We start from the raw sequence: 21,057 nt of genomic DNA on the forward strand, positions 1-21,057 counted from the left end.
TGTCTTCATCTTCCTTTTCTTGATTTTCATGAGTTTCATCCTCCATTTCCTTTGTTTCCGATTTAGAGTTTCCTTCATCACCAATTGTTAGCTTTTTCATTCCTTCACGAACACCAACATCACCTATTCTAATTGTCTTAGCTTTTACGTCATCACCAAATGTCACATTTTCACTTGATTTTGATTTTAGCTTTATGAACAACGAAGGATCACCGGTCATATGCCTTGAACAGCCACTGTCAATGAACCATTTGGACTTGTTTGAGCCTTTTCCCTGAGAGAGAGTGTTTGGTACCCTTTAACTTTTGAATCCACAATAGTTAGCATTGTGTCTAACTAACCACATGCATCTCATTCCTTCGTTCAGATTTCTTTTCACATAACAATCTCCTTTCAAATGTCCTCTTTGACAACAAAAACTACACATAATGAAAGAGTCTTTAACATGTAATGGTTTGATAAATCTTAATCCACTCATTCTATATGTTGTGAAATCATGTGCATTTTTGTTATATGCTAATGTTCTTTCATGAGCAGTAAGAAAGGTGGTTGACATGTTTTTTTTGAGATAATCTTGTTTTCTAGCTTTTAAGGTCTCATCCAAATTGTCCATCCTTTTATTCAAATCATCAAGTCTTTCCTTTAGTATTTTACAAACACTTGTCTTTCTATCAAGTTCATTTTGAACATCAAATCCGGCTCTTACAAAGCACTCATTGTCAGCCTTTAGTTGTTTATTTCGTTGAAAAAGACTTGCATTTTCTTGAATGAGAAAAATAATTTTCTGTTTTAGCTGCTTGTTTTTATCATAAGATTCCTTCAAGGTATTATGCAATTTTTCAACAAAAGATTCAAGATCATCAGCATCTTCATCATCACTTTCAAATTGAGAGTGTATTGAAGTTACCTAATTATCTCCAATAGTTATGAAAGCCATTTGAGCTGATTCTTCTTCTTTTTCAATTTCACCTTTGGAGTTACATTTATTCCATGTAATCTGAAAGTTGTTGAACCTTGATTTTCGATCAGCTTTTTCATCTTTCTTTTTCTTCAGGGAGCATTCGTTTGCGTAGTATCCAGACTGTCCACATTCGTAGCATTTGTCCAATTGTTTCTTGTTGAATTCTTGTTTTCCTTTGTTCCTTGCGTTTGAAGACTGATTCTGGAATTGATTGCTAGGTCCTTCCCTTCTAAACTTCCTTTTATTCAAGATTTTCTTGAAGTTTTTTGTGATGAGAGTAAGATCGTTGTCATCACCATCCGAGTCTTCATCATCCAATTGAGTTGGATCATCTTCACCTTGAGCTGCCTTTAGAGTTATGCTTTTCTTTGCTCTCGCGTTCTCTTCCTCCTGCACTTTAGTTTTTAACTTCAACTCGTAGGAGGTTAGTGAGTTAATGAGAGATTCAATAGGCACAGAATTCAAATCCTTAGTCTCCTCTATTACAGTCACTTTACTTTCCCATTCTTTGCCCAACGCATTGAGAATTTTCCTGTTTTTCTCTTCCAAGGTGTATTCTTTGCCCAACACCTCGAGATCTTTGATCAAGTCATTGAACCTGTAATACATTTTATCAATATTCTCAAGGGATTCTATTTTGAATGATTCATACTTTGTGACCAAGATAGATTTTTTCTGTTATCTCATGTTGTCACTACCCTTATGAATTTCTCTTAACTTATCTCACATTTCTTTGGCAGATTTACATCCTTTTACTCTAATTGATTCATTTGAGTCTAAGGCACTATAAAGTACATTCATGGCTTTGGCATTCAATGTGAGATTGGTTCTATTTTGAGCATTCAATTCAGCTCTTGTTTTTGGCCGAAACAAACCTGTATCTACATCAAGAACGTTAGCATCATGCGGTCCTTCATTCACAATAAACCATATATCAATATCAATGGATTGCAAAAATATAATCATTTTTTCTTTCCAACTAACATAATTGGAACCAGTAAACATGGGAGGCCTAGTGACAGATTGCCCCTCAACAAACATGGCATGATTGGTTGTCACATTTACTCCAAGCCGCTTGAGTTTAATCTCTAAGAGACCAAGCTCTGATACCAATTGTAAGACCCAAAGACAACCTAAGAGGGGAGTGAATTAGGTTGATTAAAAATACTTTATTGAGTTTATGCATTTTTTCTTTAATAAAAATTTACCTTCTTGTCTAGTAGTGATCAGCCAAGTTAATTTAAAGAAGAGAGCAATGTTGATCAGAAATAAGAGTGTATATAAGTAATGAGAATTTTATTAAACAAAAAGAATAAGATGGAGTATCAAACCGATTGCCTACCAAGCTTTCCTCAAACTTGAAGACCAAACTCAAAGATAATCACCTTCTCTTTGATGAAAAATAATCAACTCAATGTACAATGGAGGGATCACTTCCTCCTTGCCCCAAGCCTCACTTAGTCAAGTTAAGAAGTTTTACTATCACTCAGATAACCCTCAACAAAGCTACACTATTGAAAATTTCAAACACAAGAGAAGTGCTTACAAGAACTTCATACTACTTGGAGAACAAATCTTGCTTAGGAGACTATTTTCTAGCTAAAATATCTCTTGAAATCTTGTAAACAAAGTGTGTAAAAGTCACTCCCTGATTCAGAATCGTTTGTATTTAAAGGGGACAAAAAATGAGTTTCATTTGTGCTTCCAACGGATAGAAGGCAGATGAAGAGTCAGCTAGCCGTTGGGGCTGTCGGACGTCCGACAGCTTGTTCATCGTCCAAACACATCATCCGAAAATCAGTCAAGTTGTCGTTCGGACGTCCAATGGGATTTTATCGTCCGACAGCTTCTGCATCCGAACGTCGTCAGAGAGTCATCAAAACTTTGCGAAATTTTTCGGACGTTCGACGCGATCGATGTGCGTCCTAAAAGTGCGTCCGATCCTCCCCGACGTCCGATGCTTCCTCATGAGCGTCCGACAGAGTTTCCTCTTTGATGTTCTTCATCCTTTCGGACGTCCGACAGCTTTCTTTCGAACATCCGACATGAGTGCCCTGTTTTTGCTTCTTTTTTGGTTGATTTTCTTTTCTTGACACCTTTGTACCTAATTCTCTAAAAAGCAAAACACTTATATTTGAAAAGAATTAGATAAACATTTCAAAGTGCTTTGTGATCATCAAAATCAAGAATAACAGAAAATCAGTCAACTGTAACAAACATAGCATCTTTACCATTCCTAGACCTAGGAAAACCAAGAACCATATCCATTTGAGGTATCAGTCCTTGGTTCATTAGGAATATGTAGTGGTATACACAAATCAAAGGGTTCGACTCTAGATTTAGCCATTCTAAATTAGATACACCTCTCCATGATGTGCTCTACATCCCGTCTTATGTGTGGTTAGTAAAAATATTCTTGTAACATAGATAATGTCTTGGTGATACTAAAGTATCCTATTAATCCACCATTATGAGACTTTCAGAGAAGTAACTCAGGTAAAGAACATTGTGGAATACACAATTTATCCATGTGAAACAAATACTCTTCAAATTGATAAAACTTTTTCATTTACAACATTCTTAGTCATTTCATACTCTTTACTAAAATCTAGATCATTGGCATATAATTCCTTAATTTGCTTAGTACTAAGAGCAGAGAGTAAGGAATACCTCCTTGTCAATGTATCCATGACCACATTTTCTTGACCTTGTTTATAGTGGATCACAAATGTAAAAGTATCAATGAATACAACCCATCTTGCATGTCTTTTGCTCAACTTGTATTGATTCTTTAAATACTTCAAAGGTTCATGGTCAATATGGATTACGAACTCTTTAGGCCGAAGATAATATTCCCAAGCCTCCAAAGCTCTTACCCATGCATACAACTCTTTGTTATATGCGAGATAGTTCAAAGCAGTTCCACTTAACTTCTTGCTAAAAAGCACAATCGGTTTCTTTTTTTGTGTAAGCACAACTCCAATACCTAAATGAAAAATGTCACATTTAATTTCAAAAAACTTTATTAAAGTTAGGCAAAGAAAACAATTGTGCATTAGTTAACTTTTACTTAATCAAATTAAAAGACTTCTTTTACACTTCCCCAAAATGGAATTTCTCATCCTTTTAAATTATGGCTGTAAATGGCACTGCAATAGTCTTAAAATCTTTTACAAATCTCTAATAAAAGCTAACCAATCCATAAAAACTTTGGATGTTCCCCCACTGTCTTAGGTATTAGCCACTCTCGAATAGCCAAGACTTTGCTCTAATCCACTTGTATTTCCTACGAATTAATGGCAAAATCTTGAAAAATAAGTTGGTTAGAACAGAAGGTACACTTTTTAAGATTTGCACATAACTTCTCTTGCCTTAACACCTTTAACACACACTTATGATGCTCAATATCATTAGGTGTTAGCCAATCTTAAATATATAGGATCTTGCTCTATCCACATGTATTCCCTACGAATTAACAACAAAATCTTGAAAAATAAGTTGGTTAGAACAGAAGGTACACTTTTTAAGATTTGCACATAACTTCTCTTGTCTTAACACCTCTAATACACACTTATGATACTCAACATGCTCTTCTAAACTTCTACTATACACAAGTACGTCAAAAAAAATGCACCACAATAAATTTACTAATGAAATTACACAAGACATGATTGATAAGATGCATAAAACTACTAGGTCAATTAGATAAGTCAACAACATCACCAACCACTCATATAGACCATATTTCATCTTAAATACAATTTTCTATTCATATAGATAAGTCAACGCACCACCAACAATTTTAGATAAGTCAACAGCACCACCAACCACTCATATAGACTATATTTCATCTTAAATACAATTTTCTACTCATCTCCTTTCTTCATTCATATTTGATGATACCAACTCTTGAGATCAATTTTAGAAGATATTACCATACCATATAGTTCATCTAACATATTATTTAAGCGAGGTATAGGATGATAATACTTCACTATTATAGCATTTATAACCCAACAATTGGTGCTCTTTTGCCATTCACTATCCTTCTTAGGCATGAGTAAAACTGGCACGACATTAGGACTCATACTCTCTTGTACCCATCCCTTGCCTAGCAATGCTTCAACCTGTCTTTGAATCTCTTTAGTCTCCCCAGGATTACTTCGATAAGTTGGCAGATTCGGAATGTTCGAACTTGGGATGAAATTGATCTGACGCTCAATCCCCTTAATCGGTGGCAATCCACTCAAGATCTTCTCAAGAAGCACAACTTGGAACTCATGCAAAAGAAAAACAACTATAGATGGCAAAGATGAATCATACTCTTCAGTAAGTACATAAATGTCCTTACACAATAACATAAGTAAAGATTGATTAGTATTTATCGCTAAAAGACTTTAATATTTCTCCTTTTTCCCTACAATGGCCGATTGACTAGTTGCTTTTCCCTATTTTCTTTTTTAACCATCATCTATTTTTTTTTCTTTTCTAAGTTTAATTTATATTATTTTTGCATATATACTTGATCTTCATACACTTGCTTCTCGGTAAAGGATATAAGAGTGATTCGATGGCTGGCAAACATGAAAGTATATCTATTGGTAACTCCATCATAACTAATGTTTTGATCAAATTGTCACGATCGTCTAAGTAGCATAAAACTCACTTGCATAGGAACAACATCACACAAGACTTTCTCTTCATACCCACCAATGAGGAATAACATAAGCATGTGTTTGATAACCTGCACTTTCCTGTTATTATTCAACCATTGGAACTTGTATTGTCTCAGATGATCTGTAGTTGATAAAGCAAGCTTTTCCACCAAAGTTGTACGAGCAATATTTGTACAACTTCCATCATCAAAATTAAGTTGCAAATCTTCCCCTTAATATGATGAGGAGCATGGAAGATATTCTCCTCCCGAGTCTCATCTAATTCCTCATTCACTTGGCTATTAAAGGCATGCATAATTACTAGATTAACTCTTTTAAAGGCTTTACACATCTCTTCTCCAGACTGTTCCTTAATCAAAAGTGGCATCCCTTCATATTTCTCTTCATTGTCTATCACAATCATCTCATTGGCATTACTTATCATAATTTGCCGGTTTGGACATTGAATAGCAATATGCCCCTATCCTAGACACTTGTAACACATAATTTCTCGATTGCGAGCTTTGGGAGGTACAAGAGTGGTTGATACCTTAGGCATCTCCATTTTAGTCGATGCAATTTTATATTTTGGCATAGTAAATAACTTTCTCTTGTCTTCTCTCCTTGGGTAGTTTCTAGCAACTGAAGCAGTCAGATTAGTGAAACCAAATCTAAGATTACCTCTTTTCATCAATTACTGTCACACCTTAACAGCCTTTTTGATGATATCATCGAGCTCTACATAGTGCTGAAGTTCTATTACATTGGCAATTTTTTGATTCAACCCATCAAAGATACTAGCCATTGTTGCTTCACATTCCTCTATCATATTTGCTTGCATCATGACTATTTTCGTTTCTTTAGCATAATCCTCAACACTCTTATTCCCTTCAATTAAACTTTGCAACTTTTAGTGAAGATCTTGGTGATAATGAATAAGAACAAAACATTTTTGCATTATTGCTTTTAGCTCGGCCCACGTTCTATTGGCCTTTTTCCTGTTTTTCTTCAACAAATGCTTGATTGATCCCATCAAATGATGGCATAATCAGTGAATTTAACAATTGCTAACTTGAAATTTTGAACTTCTGTATACCAATAGCAATAAAATATGAGCTCCATCCGTCGTTTCCCCTCTAAATAAGCCTCAAAAATTGATTTCCATTGAAAGGATGGGATCTTCAATTTAATTTCTTTCATGGAACTATTGTTAGGATTTGCTCTTCTATGAGGTCTCCTCAATACCCAATCGAATTCTTTTTCATCACTATAGTATTTCTTGTGCGAGTTTCTACCATGGTCTCGATCCTAACCCGTACATCGTTCATGTCTTGGCATTTGGAACTCATGCTTGGACTGCTGCTTTTGGGTATTTCCAAATTGATCTAAGCACTCATTGATCAGCTCAAGATCAAAGCTTCCAACATCAGCTTGTTTTGGATCAAAGGGATGATTCTTCTTTAGACATTGTAAACCTACAAAACAAAGTTAGAAATATCTCCTCACCATTCTCCTCATGTGTTTACACTCAAACGCTCTATTACTCTCTTCTTTTCTCAAGTTTTCTTATTCACTTTCGTAAAGATAATTTAGAATGTCATCTCAAAGTATCACATCTTACTTATCAACCAATGATTAAGTTGATTATGATCAAAGTGAAAACAAAAGTCAAATCTAGAAATTTAAGAAACCCTAATTTGACTCAAAATATAAGAAATACAAGAAACAGTAATTTGTTTGTGACTTGAGAATGAATTTACTACTATAAAGGAATTTCGTAAGGTTGTAATTACTTCTTTTCTTGAGGTAACAATGGTTGAACTTCCTTTTTTTTTCTACACAACAAACTCGGCTCCATTTTTTCTTGCCAAACTAGAAACGATTCTTGAAGAAAATAATTTCTCTTTTAGTCGATTTGAAGAAAAGGATTGTCCAAGAATTCAAGAATTCAATATCTTAATAGATTAAGAAATTCTAGATTCTTCAAAAGCTCTCAATAATTCAACCACAAATGTAAAGAAACAAATAAGACTTGAAATAAGTGATGGAGACAAACAAGATATAACATGGACAATATGACAGACATGAATAAAGCACAAGTAAAATAAGAAACACATGGAAACTAAACTATTAAGGATGGAAAATTAAAGAAGGATAAAACCTAATTCCTTAAACCAAGATTTGATAACCAAGCTGATATGAATCCTGAAGTAATTCCAAGATTCAAGCCACAAGAATGTTTAGGAATAGGTTTAAAAGTGGAGACCTTGATCTAACAAAATCCCAAATATGCAAACCTTAATACAATCTCAACTTGATGCGAAGTAAAATTAAAGAAACACTGCTTTGGGTAGGATGATCACAATCAAGGTGATTAATTAATAGATATGTCACTTCGAATACTTAGAGAATCCTTACCCTAAATAGGTCAATTGAAATTTGAAATTCATGAGAATTAGAAAACAACTTCTCAATTTGATAGAAAATCTAGATAATCTACTTACATAAAGAATTTTATTGCTTTATATAGCCTGAAACTGAACCTAAGTCTAAATCCAATTTGGATGTGGATTACATCACTTAATTTTTTTAAAACTAAAACTAGAGTCCTATTATACCAACATGGTCAGCTATTTTATTAGACATAACACAATAACGATCCAAAACTATCAAACCCTAACAACTTTATGTTGGAATGAACAAAACTAACGAAAATAAGAAAGATGCATCCAATGAAGACTGGTGTCGCAGTTGGTGCTAGTGTTGTCATAGGAGTTCTTCTAGCAAGCAGCACCAAGAAGCCCTAACAAACTTCGGTGCCAGAGTTAACACAAGTCATAGCACCGGAGTTGCTCTGTCCAACTTCACCTATCGCATTCACTCCAATTGATGTGTGATCTGATTGCAAGACATTGATCGAAGCTAGTTCTTCTAGTTGAAACTCTTCAACTTGTATCTCAGGCCCCGTTTCATCTTGAACAGCTTGTACAAATGCTTCAAGAGACTTTTTAAACTTCTTAGGTTAAGAATGCATAATGGTCTAATTGGAATCTCAAGAAGATCCCTTCTTGAGGACTTGATGTCCACATCAAGAAAATTGTAAAAGCTTCCACTAAACTACACATAAGCGCAAGGCTTATCCACACTTTTAATAAAGTCATGCTATTTGATTATCTCATCAAAGCAGATGTTATAACTCATAGAGACTTGCTTTGTTGGCACACAAGATGTAGAAATCTTTAAGTTGTGTCATATACACAACTACTTATTATTTCTATTTAAGGAAAGTGGTTTTAACATCTATTTACGATGTCAAAACTCATGGTTAAAGCAAGTAAATCCAAATTAATTTAAACTTATTGACTATCAAAAGGTCTCTTTAAAGATAATTGCTTATCTCTAATGGCAACTTCTCAACCATTCAAACTTTATGGGTAACACTTTACTTTTATATTGGTCTTTACTGTAAAGACACTCTTTCACCAAATAGACTTTTATACTTTTAAGTGGATTGACTAAGGTTAATTCCTTTTGTCAAATATGGAATTCATTTTAGATTTATAGTTCTTAACCATCTCTATAAGTTGTAATGTGATTTATAAATCATTAGGGACTCCAAGATTAAACATCATGATTCTCCATGAGAAAACTATATTTTTAAAACTTACGAAACCTTTATTTCACGAGCTTTTGCTATGCCTCATCATCATAAAATGTTAAGTTTCAATTTCATGCATTTGTTCAACTTTCTCTTGTGGCAATTGAAACTCTTCAAGTTTTAAGTTCTATCTTACTCTCACAATTTTATTAGAATAAAATATTTATCTAGAAAATAGTAGTGTTAGAGATAAACACTTTTTCTCTTTGAGAAGATAGTAGTATCCCTTGAGAAGATGGGCGAGCAAAGTGCCAATAAATGGAGGTAAAGCTCAACCTACCCTTGATTATAGGGGGATTTAGTGTAATTAAACTTGAATTTATGATCATTATTACATGACTAGTCTTACTTATCTTTGTCAAATTTGACCTAATTGATGGGTGAATTCACTTCATATCTTTTGACGAGCGCAGGGTATGCATATAATAATTAAACTTATTTCACAGTCAAGTTCTACATTTATAAAATTCTAAATACTCCATACGTGATTTTCTACAAGTATATAAGTCATGATTAAGTATAGAGTATTAAGGGTCGAACGCACAGAGAAGAACGGACAACTACCGATACTACTGTACGTCCTTTCTTATTTAGACTATCAACAACTTGAAAAAAAATAAAACTACGCTAAAATGTGCAAGAAAATAGCAAACGAAAATTTCTTTGGTTATGGTATTCCTAACTACTCATGCAAGTACAACGTTTGGATCATTGAGTACTACTATCTCGACTAGTTATAGCATAATTTTCTTGTGCATGTGAAACCTACTCTCGTAGTGAATCAATTATACTTACAACTAATCCATTGACAGGTGTCGAGCTTGTGTAATAATAATTATCTACTCAAGAAAATTACAGATTTTGTATATAGCGGTGAGTAGGGTCGAATCCACAGAAATTGGGGATAATTTGTTTCTTCCAGATCAATAGAATAAAATTGGGGGATATTTAAGGGAATGAAGATGAAAATAAAACAAACAAAATTCAAAAACTAACTCAACAAGTACAATTTACTAAAAATAGCAATTAATAAAATTCTACCCAAAAGATCAACTTTTCAGGCACGGTCCAATTAAATGATCATCGATACAAAGATATTTCATTCATCTGTCACTAGGTTGGCTATACCTATCAACAAGCTCTGACAACCAGTTCTTCCTTACTTTTTTGACAGTCAAGGCACGACCATTGACTACTTCTCTAACCAGAAAACAACCCTAGGTACGACCGCAGGAATTTAATTATCTAATTGCATTAAAACTAGAAGAACCCAACCCTAACCAATAAACACGCTAAAAGGGTTTATTTAAATTAGATCTTACAGTTTTTCAACATAAAACCAATTATGGTGGTTGCCACTAGTTATCAACTAAACGAACAATTATGGATTCAATTTAGTTAACGTGACAGTAGGCTATTATATTAAATTAAATATCCGGCCGTTGATACTCAATCAATAAAATATCCATGAACAATTAATCCAGGAAATGCATGAATAGTAACGAATTGGAAGAAATAATGAGAATTCGATTAGATCTCACAGATATTATGGACCGTGTCTTCGCGTCGACCTTTGGGTAGAGGAGAAACCTAGCCGCTCCTCATTGTGTCACTTTCGCTTGATTTAATTGATAACATCCACGCAATTGCCAAAGAATTGGGAAAGTGAAATAACGCAGAAAGTAAAAGGAAAAGCCTTTAAGTCTCCTTTCTTGCTTCGTGCCTGTCCGGAGAAGAAAAGGAATCAAGCAAAAGTCTTATGCAATTCGTACAAAAGCAACAGCAAAGCATCAATTGTTCTCCGGGAAGAAATAAAGCTAATCTACTAGGCTCGTGTGAATCTAGCTTTGTTTTATTGGCCGCCGAAAAGAAAGGAAAACGTCTGACCGAAAAGGAAGAAACTAAAAGCTAATCTATTGATTCCTTAGACGTGAATCTGGTTTTTCTGTTAGCCTTTTGAAGCCGCCGCAAAAGAAAAAGAAACGTTTGCCTCTACTTCTTCTTTGGAAAAGAGTTTTAATCCCATGCAACTCCGCTGCCTACGAGCCCTTTTTGGTTTCCTGATATTTCACTTGTTTTACCAATCCTGCGGGTCCGTCTTTTAAGTGCATTCCTTAGTTTCTGGCGTGGGCACCCCATGAAATAGAGAGTCTTATGAAAATTTGCCTCGTGAAAGCACTTTTTATATTATCCACCTACAATTCATACAAATATGAAATATGAGTAAAATCTCAATACTTAGCACAACAAGTAACCAAAATTAGGACAAAATAACAGTGCAAAATGTGCCCAATAATTGCTCTATCAAATCCCCTCACATCTAGATAATGCTTGCCCTCAAACATTTCGAAACTCAGAAGCACAATCAAGATAGCAACAGTTTCATAGTCATCTATACCAACCCAAATATCCTGCATTCCCGACAATATCACCAATATTAGAATATACGGGACAGGTGGTAATCCAAAAGAATATGAATAGTTATACTCGTCACCTTCAAGAAAATGTATGAATGATGGGAACACTCAAATCGATGTCGCGCCCCATTTTTTGGAAAATCGGAAAAAGGTCATTTTGAAATCATAATGTGTAGTGTGTGTTGAATATGCGAAGTGTGTGAACGTGAGAAATAAAGGAAAAGGCCATGGGACTTTTAAATGCGACATTTTGGCCAAAATAATAATCTAAAAAGGTTTTTAAATGGAAAAACAGGAGTCGCCACTTGGTATTGAGTTGGGGTGTACCAAGTCACTCGAAAAGTAGTTTTGAAAAAGTGAAGTAAAAACCTTTTTAGATGACTCCTAACCTACGAAAATCAGAGAGACGAGTTCGAGAGTCACGGTTGATAAAAGGGAAGGCAAAGACAAAGTCTAAGGCATCATTTTACCCTAACTTAAGCTAGTTGCGTGATTTAGTCATAATTTTCCTTAATTTCTAACCAAAAAATATATTGCATTTGGATGCGTCTAATATGAATGCAAACCTAAATCTAATGAGTGGTTCGAATGGGACAAAATGTCTCTTTTGAAGCTTGATTGATCCTAATCACACGAGTTGTGATAGCCCATAGTGAATCCTCAAAGAGGTCACGAATAAATGCAAATGAATGCTCAAGTAATAATGAGAAAAACGAAAGTGTGCAAAAATGTCTTTGAGTGTAAAAAAACGAGTGTTAGGTGCAAGTGTGCAAGTAGGTATGTAAAGTGTAGGTGTGTAAAAGTGCATGTGTTCAAAATGAGGGAGAGTGTAAGGTGCAGGTGTGCAAATGAGTAAGTAAAATGTAAATGTGAGAGTGTGCAAAAGGATAGAGTGGATAAAGTGGTAGTGTGAAGAGTTAAAATGTATAAAGTGAGAGTGTGTGAAGTGATAGTGGAGTAAAGTGGTAATGAGAATGTGAGAGTGAGAGTGTGCGAAGTGATAATGGAGTATGGTGAGAGTGCAAAGTGATGGTGGGTAAAGTGATAAAATGCCTTAGAATGCATGAGTCCTAGAGAAATGCAAGCAAAACGGGTACGGGGAGACCCTAGATCATGACTTTTGATTTGCCTTTTGATTAGAAAGAAAACAAGCGTGCTAAAACTATGTGTAGCCATACTCGTCTATTTCCCTTACCAACAGGGTGACTCCCTAACCTATGCAAGCAAATGAGCTAGTCTAAAATGAGAATGCAAACCTAAATATGTAAGGGACAGGTTAGGTGAGCATGCAAAAATGAGAAATACTAAAAGGAAAAATGAATGAAATGTAGTGAATGCATGCGAGTGTGTACTAGCGAGGGACGGCCTTATTGGGTCTAGCATTGGACTAGCCCTTTACTAACGTTTTCTCACAAGCGTTGGACTTGTAAGAGCTCGAGGGGAAGACCATGACTAGCATTGGACTAGTCACGGTAACGTACATTCCATCCATATAATCAGATATAATTCTAAAGCAAGTAAACATGCAAAGCACATAGTTTCACATAGCACGTAGCACATGAGCATACTTATCTAGATGTAGAAACCTAGGGAAAGCAATTAAACGCATAGGCATCTAGGCACACACAAGCACATAGCACATAAGGCCTATCTATTACAAAAGGGGAGGCCCTACTACAACCTAAAGGAGAAAAGAATAAATAAATAAAATAATAACCTAACTATTACAACTTTGGCATTAAATTGCCTTTCAAATGATCAAAATTGAACTAAAATAAATATACCAAACTAAAGCCAATAAAGCAAACAAATAAATAAATGAAATAAATAAAAAACATTCAAGAGTCATACAATCAAACACGTAAAGTCACATAGAGCACATAGAGTCAAATAAAGTAAGAAATAAGGGATAGGGTGTACCTCCCTTGAATTGGGGTTCTAATGGAGTGAAATTATTTATTTATCCTCCAAAAACAAAGAAATGGTCAAGATATCGCTTTAATTGAGAAAACTAAAGAAAATATACAAACACAAACTCAATTGGTCATAAAGCCCTTAAGATTGTGAATTAAATGCAGTTTCAGCAAAGTATGGTGGCTAATTGAAGCAAACAAGCAATGAAGTTGCGAAATTAAAGCTGCCAAGGACCAAATCGCAAATATCAGAAAGTTGTTAGGGCCTAATCACGATTTCCAAAACTTTGGGACAAAGATTGAAGGAACGATAAAGTTCAAGGTTCAATTTGCAATTGTGGCAGAGACCCAATTGAATGAATTATAACAGTTTTGGGGGTAAAATTATAAAGTTCGGGAACCCCGGGGCCAAATCACAAAATGAAGAGAAAATGGAGGGACTAAAATTGCAATTTTAGACCAAAAGGTCTCCTTCCCCAACAAATCAGACGTCAATCTACCATTTTTGTCTTTCTTTGTAGATGAAGAACATCCGAAATGTCAAATGAAACTCGCGCAACCCAAATTTATACAAAGGAAAGGATAAAAAACAAAAAGAAAGAATGTCCGATCATGCAAATTTCTAAAAAAAAAAACTTCTTTTTTTCTCCGCCAAATCAATGATATTCGGCCAGCTTTGGATTGACCAGAGCCGCACCTCACACATAGATCCACACAAGATTCATCAATTTTTGCTGCTTTGATTCAAAGTTTTTCTATCAGGCATTTCTTCAAACACCAAATGGGCATAAAAAAACATCATCGATTCTTAGGTTAATTGAATCTATAACCAGCCCAAAAAATTTGTCAAAACACAGGAGATTCCAGTCCAACCAATATACAAAGCATACAATCTAAAATCGTGAGCCATCAACATGAAATTTACACTGAACAAGTGCACGGCAGACATGCTTTGAGATTTTCCAATGTTTGTGCTAAAATGGAAAATTGAAATTCAAAGAGGGAGGACGGCTTACAGCATTTGCTTGGTGAAACTTCGCTGGTGATGATGGTGGGTTCGGTGAGGTGGTGGCGGCATGAGCGGCGGTGGTTCTTGGAACGAGGGTCTCGGGGATGGCAGCAGGGGAGGAAGGCGGTGACGGTGTTTCTGCTGCCATTGCTTTCTTTCTTGTTTCCGTTCCACCTTTGGCCGAAGGCCCTTTTCTTCCTTTGTTCCTTAGTCCGCCACCTCTTTGGACTTTTTTTCCTCTGGCCCCTCTTTGCTTGTTCCCTTCTCTTCACGAAGCTGCCCCCTGGATCTTTCTCTTTTTTTTCTCTGTTTTTGGCTTCCCCCTTTTGTTCGGCCAAGCTCCTATTCTCTTTTTACCTTCAGATCCTTCAAACCTAGCCGCGGGTCCCTTTTTTTGTTTTCTTGCCCGATAGTTTTCTTCTTACTCCATCAACCGAAGACCTCTCGAAGCTACCCTTCTCTATTCAGCCGTAGCCACCACTTTTCTCCTTAACCGCCGCTCTTTTCTTTTTCCTTTCGGCTCTTTCTACCCTGTCCCAAAAACCTAGCTGACCCAAAACCTTCTATTACTCTCTTAGCCTTCTCGGTTTTTCTCCCTCTAAAAACCCCTTTTCCAGCTGTCACTCTTTCTCTTTATATATCCCCCAAACCCTGATTTTCACGGCTCTTGATAAATCTTGGTTCACCACTTTTCTATGGCCATCCAATCGCTCTTCATTCCAGATGAGAGCCAGGTAGGATGAAGTCAAGGTAATCCAAGGGTAAAGGAAAAACAATGGAAAAACGGCGGAAAATGAAATGGGCTAAGCTGCATTTTTACTTCTGCAATTTTTCCGTGCAGTTTTCTTCTTGAATTGTAACATGAAGAAAGGGCTAGGATCCTATGCTTCTCATGGTCCGTGAGCTTGTCCCTCTTTTTTCTTCTTTTTTTCTTTTTAACACATAATGAAATAATTTTAACAAGATAAATAAAATGCTACAAATTGAATTTAAAAGAAAATAAACATATTTTTGTGAACAATTTTCTCTCTCTTTTTTTTCGATAAATCCTAATACTAGAAAGTCTTAAAAAATAAAAATAAACAACTGGGTCATAAAAATAAAAATAACAATAAAATAATAAGTAACAATAATAATGATCTGAAATGCTACGAGATTAAAAAAATAGATAACAATTATCACCAAAAAAAATAACAATAATTTAAAATTTTGGTGTCTACAATCGACATCATGGAGTGGCACTACCATAGGCTTGCACATTTATCACATCTCCACTACTCAAAAATGAACTAAATACTCAAATCAAAGGGACTTTAATAGGGTTGTAATGGGGCATACGTAAAAGGCGGGGTAAGAAGGTAAAAATAAGGCGTAATGTGCCAAGAGAATGTCCGATATTCACTACATAATCTCAATGCTTTATTGGAGCAAATCCACGAACAAGGCATCTTCATTTGCTATACCCATTGTGCAAGTTTTGATTCGATTTTTTTTCTTTTTTTGTTTCTTTCTCTCCCTTTTTTTTCTCGAGGGGCAACGTCTTGCAAGGCATGGGAACGCCCTGTAAGCCAGAGTCTACTGTTCACCATCTTATTGACAATTTCTTCCATTTTTCTTCTTCTTCTTCTTTTTCGCTTTCGATCTCAGATGCGTAGAAACAACACCATACAGCTTCTATTCCAACAACACTTGTGACCTTAGATTTATTTATCTTGCTCAACCAATAAATTTCAGACATCTCTTAAAGACACAAAGTTAAACAAGCAAGTCTAAAAAGATCCTGGGTTATCAAACATGGCTAACAAACGAAGAGAAGGATAACAGTTCAAATTGGTTCACTATTAGAAGACAAGATGAAGGCATGATTTTTAGAAAGTTAAAGAAGGTTAAATCCTAAATATTCTTATCATTTCAAATGCATTCAGTTCAACAAAATGTGGTCTCGACATGTATAAAATAGCAAGTTCTAGAATGCCAATACCATGTGTGATACCCACTCAATCAAGCAAAAAACAAAAAAAGCAAACAAGAATAATGTGCTCATGCATGGCTCAAGACCTCCCAAAAGTTTCAAGAATGGGTCAAGTCCAGCATATTCATCATTCAACGCTATTGTCAAGGAAAAACAAAATGCATAGCTAGTATATATAACCATATACCCGTGCACCTTGATTGTGCAATCCATTATAGCAACATGCTTTAACAGTTAACAAATGTAGGACTAGAGAAGTCAACTAACTACACTTTTTTCTTTCTTCATTTTTCTCCTCTTTTTTTTCATTTTTTTTGTGTTTCTCTTTTTTTTTTTGTTTTAAAAGCAAAGCAAAAGGAGATAATAATGGAAGTCATCCCCCCACACCTAATACCTACATTGTCCTCAATGTAGAAAAAATGAATGAAGTATAAGGAGAAAAGAAGAGAAACTTCCCTGACCACCGAGAGGGTGCAGCGAGACACTAAGGCGGAGGAGGGTGAGGTGGTTGGAATCCAATGTGAGCAAAGAAAGCTGTCTGATGAGAGAGATAGTGATGGTGGGACGGGCAGCGGCGTGCAATGGATGGCACGAGGAGGAGAGAGAGAGAGTTTATAGCGGCGGTAGACAAGGGGAAAACCTTGGACTAAGACAAAACAAAGAAAATTGAAAAGTAGAAGCTGAGACAATGGAAATTGATAAGACCATACAAGACAAGAAAAGAGAAAAGTAGAAAGTGGGATTAGAGAGGGTTCTGGTCAATCTTTGACTTTCGTTGGCGCAAAGGCTGGAAGGCGTGGGCACACCTTGGAAGCTATATTTTTCTGACTGTCAATTCCAAAGCTTCATTCCTTAGGCGTGACCAACTAGCATGGGTATGTCTAACTGCCAGTTTCTTGCCACAAAACAACAACCCACTAAATGACACTAACACTTAACAAAAATTTCAAATATATAAGAAAACTAAAACAAAAGAAGCCTTGGGTTGCCTCCCAAACAGCGTCTCTCTTTAATGTCGTTGGCTAGACATCGTCATGTTTATTCACGGAAGATAAAATCGTGTAGTTCGTCTCAGTGCTTCATCTTCTATGTATCCTTGATATCCCTCGTAAATAGAGTAATCCTTTAGCGCAAGAGATATGGTCTTCTATAGATTAGTCGATGGCGCCAAACAAAGAAATGATGATCTTAAATCTTCACTCACTCCTCCATCACGAGCACTTATTGGTTCGAGATATTTTTCCATCGCAACTCTTAACTTATTCCTGTCATGAAACTCAAAATTTTCTGGTATAAAAAAATTTATTTCACTAATAGGAATTGAAAAATAAGAGTTAGGTAAATATTGATTAAGAACTGGAGGAGATGTCACCGCATTTGGAGATTATTCACTGGATTCATCCACTTGAACACTTTGATATTGGGGTTCCATTTCTTGTACTTTAATTCCCCTTTCAACTGCATCGTTAGATTTTTTTCTTGAGACTCTTGCAGTTTCATGTCATTTGTCAAGATAATTGCATTCTCATTTTCATCATGATCGATAATCATCTGTGAAGGCAATTCTTCATGAACTGGAGAAATCAATTTGCTCATTGTAGATGCCAATTTTATCTCCATCCTTTGTATCTCCTGTTGAAATTGTTCTGTGTTAGCGGCCACTAATTTCACTATTTCTTTAAAAGACATACCTGACATGGATGACAGTTCTTGAGACTCTAACTGTTGAAAACCTATTGGCCTTTGTTCATAATTAAAGTTGGAATCATCCCATCATCTTTGATCATACCCATTTGAATAAGGGTCATACTATGTTTGATATTGAGGTAGAAAATCTCCAAAAGTATCTATTAGAATACCTAAACCATCTTGAAATGCAGGATATATGTTAGTTGAATGATCCGAGACAAGATAAGTTCTACAATTTACAACAATCTATTGATCATTAGAAAAGGCATGAGTCTCATAATTCCTTCTAGAAATAAAATCCAGTATATCACCAAAATACGGAATGTTAGCAGCCATAAACTATAAAAAAATAAGAGAAATATAAAAAAATGAACTCAAAAAGAAACAAATTAATCAGACACCAGTCCCCAGCAGCGGCGCCAAAAATTGATAGGTATCGAGCCTGTGCAATAATAATTATCTACTCAAGAGAATTACAGATTTTGTATATAGTGGTGAGTAGGGTCGAATTCACAGGGATTGGGGATAATTTGTTTCTTCCAGATCAATAGAATAAAATTGGGGGATATTTAAGGGAATGAAAATGAAAATAAAACAAACAAAATTCAAAAGTTAACTCAACAAGTACAATTTACTAAAAATAGCAATTAATAAATTTTTACCCAAAGGATCAACTTTTCAGGTACGGTCCAATTAAATTATCATCGATGCAAAGATATTTTATTCATCCATCACTAGGTTGGTTATAGCTATCAACAAGTTCTGACAAACAGTTCTTCCTTACTTTTTTGACAGTCAAGGCACGACCATTAACTAGTTCTCTAACTAGAAAATAACCCTAGGTACGATCGTAGGAATTTAATTATCTAGTTGCATTAATACTAGAAAAACCCAACCCTAACCAATAAACACGCTAAGAGGGTTTATTTAAATTAGATCTTCTGTTTTTCCAACATAAAACCAATTATAGTGATTGTCACTAGTTATCAACTAAACGAACAATTACGGATTCAATTTAATTAACGTGACAGTAGGCTATTATATTAAATTAAATATCCGGCCGTTGATACTCAATTAATGAGAATTCGATTAGATCTCACAGATATTATGGACCGTGCCTTCGCGTCGACCTTTGGGTAGAGGAGAAACCTAGCCGTTCCTCATCGTGTCACTTTCGCTTGATTTGATTGATAACATCCACGCAATTGTCAAAGAATTGGGAAAGTGAAATAACGCAGAAAGCAAAAGGAAAAGCCTTTAAGTCTCTTTTCTTGTTTCGTGTCTGTCCGGAGAAGAAAAGGAATCAAGCAAAAGTCATACGCAATTCGTACAAAAGCAATAGCAAATCATCAATTGCTCTCCAGGAAGAAATAAAGCTAATCTACTAGGCCCGTGTGAATCTGGCTTTGTTTCTATTGGCCACCGAAAAGAAAGGAAAACGTCTGACCGAAAAGGAAGAAACTAAAAGCTAATCTATTGATTCCTTAGACGTGAATCTGGCTTTTCTATTAGCCTTTTGAAGCCGCCGCAAAAGAAAAAGAAACGTTTGCCTCTACTTCTTCTTTGGAAAAGAGTTTTAATCCCATGCAACTCCGCGGCCCACGAGCCCTTTTTGGTTTCCTGATATTTCACTTGTTTTACCAATTCTGTGATTCCGGCTTTTAGGTGCACTCAGTTTCTGGCGTGAGCATGTCATGAAATAGAGAGTCTTCTTAAAATTTGCCTCGTGAAAGCACTTTTTATACCATCCACCTACAATTCATACAAATATGAAATATGAGCAAAATCTCAATACTTAGCACAGTAAGTAGCCAAAATTAGGACAGAATAATAGTGCAAAATGTGCCCAACAATTGCTCTATCATCTATACCTACTCTTGTGGTTATAAATTTAGCTACAAATTCATTACCTTTATGAAATTACAGGAAATGAATCACTAAATCCATGAAGGCGTACCTCTACTTTCGTGAGTGTACTCCCTAGATTTAGTACTTCTTGAACTAGTGTTAAATTCCAATTTTTATTGAAGAAATACCACCTTTAGTTAATTACAATTAATGGTACCAAGTTAATCATGATTTAGAGAAGCAAAAATACTGAATAACTTGCTTAAAGTAATAGTATCAAATAGCCAAAAAATTAACCCAATACAATTATAGAAATTTCAATCAAAACCCAAGGCATAAACTTTAGAAACACATAATAAATATAAAATCCAAAAACTTGCATATTAACTAAATTTAAAATCAATTACAAAAGATAAAGAGTTGGGAAGGTAGATTAACCCTTATCACATGAGCTCTCCTCTTGCCTTTTTCATCCTCTAACTTCATTTTCATTTAGCTAACATACAAGAAAGGATAAACTAGTTAAAACTAAACTATTTCCTACACTATCTAAACTAAAGAGTTAAGAAACTATATTTTTGTGGTGTTCCTTCACTCTCTCTAACCTCTTCAAAATGAAGACACAAGCTCCTATTTATAGAGAAATTTTCAAGTCCTTCACTTGCATCTTCAATGTGAACACAATTCCAAATAAGTCAATAATTTTGACTCCAAGTTATATCACATCATTATAGAAGAAATAAAGTCAATAATTATTGCTAGAATCTCCCTTTTACAGCTGTAAATCTTCTATAATTTGTCCCTTAAAAAGTATGAAAGAATGGAGGTGAAAACAAGTTGCTCAAGTGAAAGCCGTCATTGTTGACCAGAATCCCTCAAAGTTTCGGCCAAATTCCTTGGAGGGATTTGTCCCCTGTTTCACTTAAAATTTTCTG

At 35.3% G+C, this 21,057-nt stretch overlaps 1 protein-coding gene and 2 long non-coding RNA genes across 3 annotated transcripts; all 3 read right to left on the minus strand.

Annotated features, from left to right (window-relative positions):
• Nucleotides 1-3,507: 3,507 nt before the first annotated feature.
• Nucleotides 3,508-6,421, minus strand: LOC140004703 (uncharacterized). Its single transcript, XM_072044843.1, has 3 exons — nt 6,323-6,421; nt 4,902-5,307; nt 3,508-3,947 (listed from the first exon to the last, which is right to left on the minus strand). Exons 1-3 carry the CDS (start codon nt 6,419-6,421, stop codon nt 3,508-3,510), a joined length of 945 nt encoding a protein of 314 aa, XP_071900944.1.
• A 4,524-nt stretch (nt 6,422-10,945) lies between these two features.
• Nucleotides 10,946-15,416, minus strand: LOC140005306 (uncharacterized). Its single transcript, XR_011813092.1, has 2 exons — nt 14,621-15,416; nt 10,946-11,469 (listed from the first exon to the last, which is right to left on the minus strand). It is a non-coding gene; the product is annotated as an uncharacterized lncRNA (long non-coding RNA).
• Nucleotides 15,417-19,577: 4,161 nt separating this feature from the next.
• Nucleotides 19,578-20,717, minus strand: LOC140004929 (uncharacterized). The gene is made up of 2 exons (XR_011812747.1): nt 20,561-20,717; nt 19,578-20,026 (listed from the first exon to the last, which is right to left on the minus strand). It is a non-coding gene; the product is annotated as an uncharacterized lncRNA (long non-coding RNA).
• Between the last annotated feature and the right edge of the window lie 340 nt (nt 20,718-21,057).

This window comes from Coffea arabica, chromosome 4c (assembly GCF_036785885.1).
Source record: "Coffea arabica cultivar ET-39 chromosome 4c, Coffea Arabica ET-39 HiFi, whole genome shotgun sequence".
In the NCBI taxonomy this organism is placed as follows: domain Eukaryota; kingdom Viridiplantae; phylum Streptophyta; class Magnoliopsida; order Gentianales; family Rubiaceae; genus Coffea; species Coffea arabica.

Excerpts from the sequence above, each read along its gene's own strand:
- LOC140004703 (XM_072044843.1), bottom strand. The coding sequence starts at position 6,421 with ATGGCTAGTATCTTTGATGGGTTGAATCAAAAAATTGCCAATGTAATA. Across the intron at positions 5,308-6,322 it reads TCATCAAAAAGGCTGTTAAG|GACATTTATGTACTTACTGA; the intron begins GTGTGACAGTAA and ends TTATTGTGTAAG. Across the intron at positions 3,948-4,901 it reads TATGTTAGATGAACTATATG|GTATTGGAGTTGTGCTTACA; the intron begins GTATGGTAATAT and ends TTTTTCATTTAG.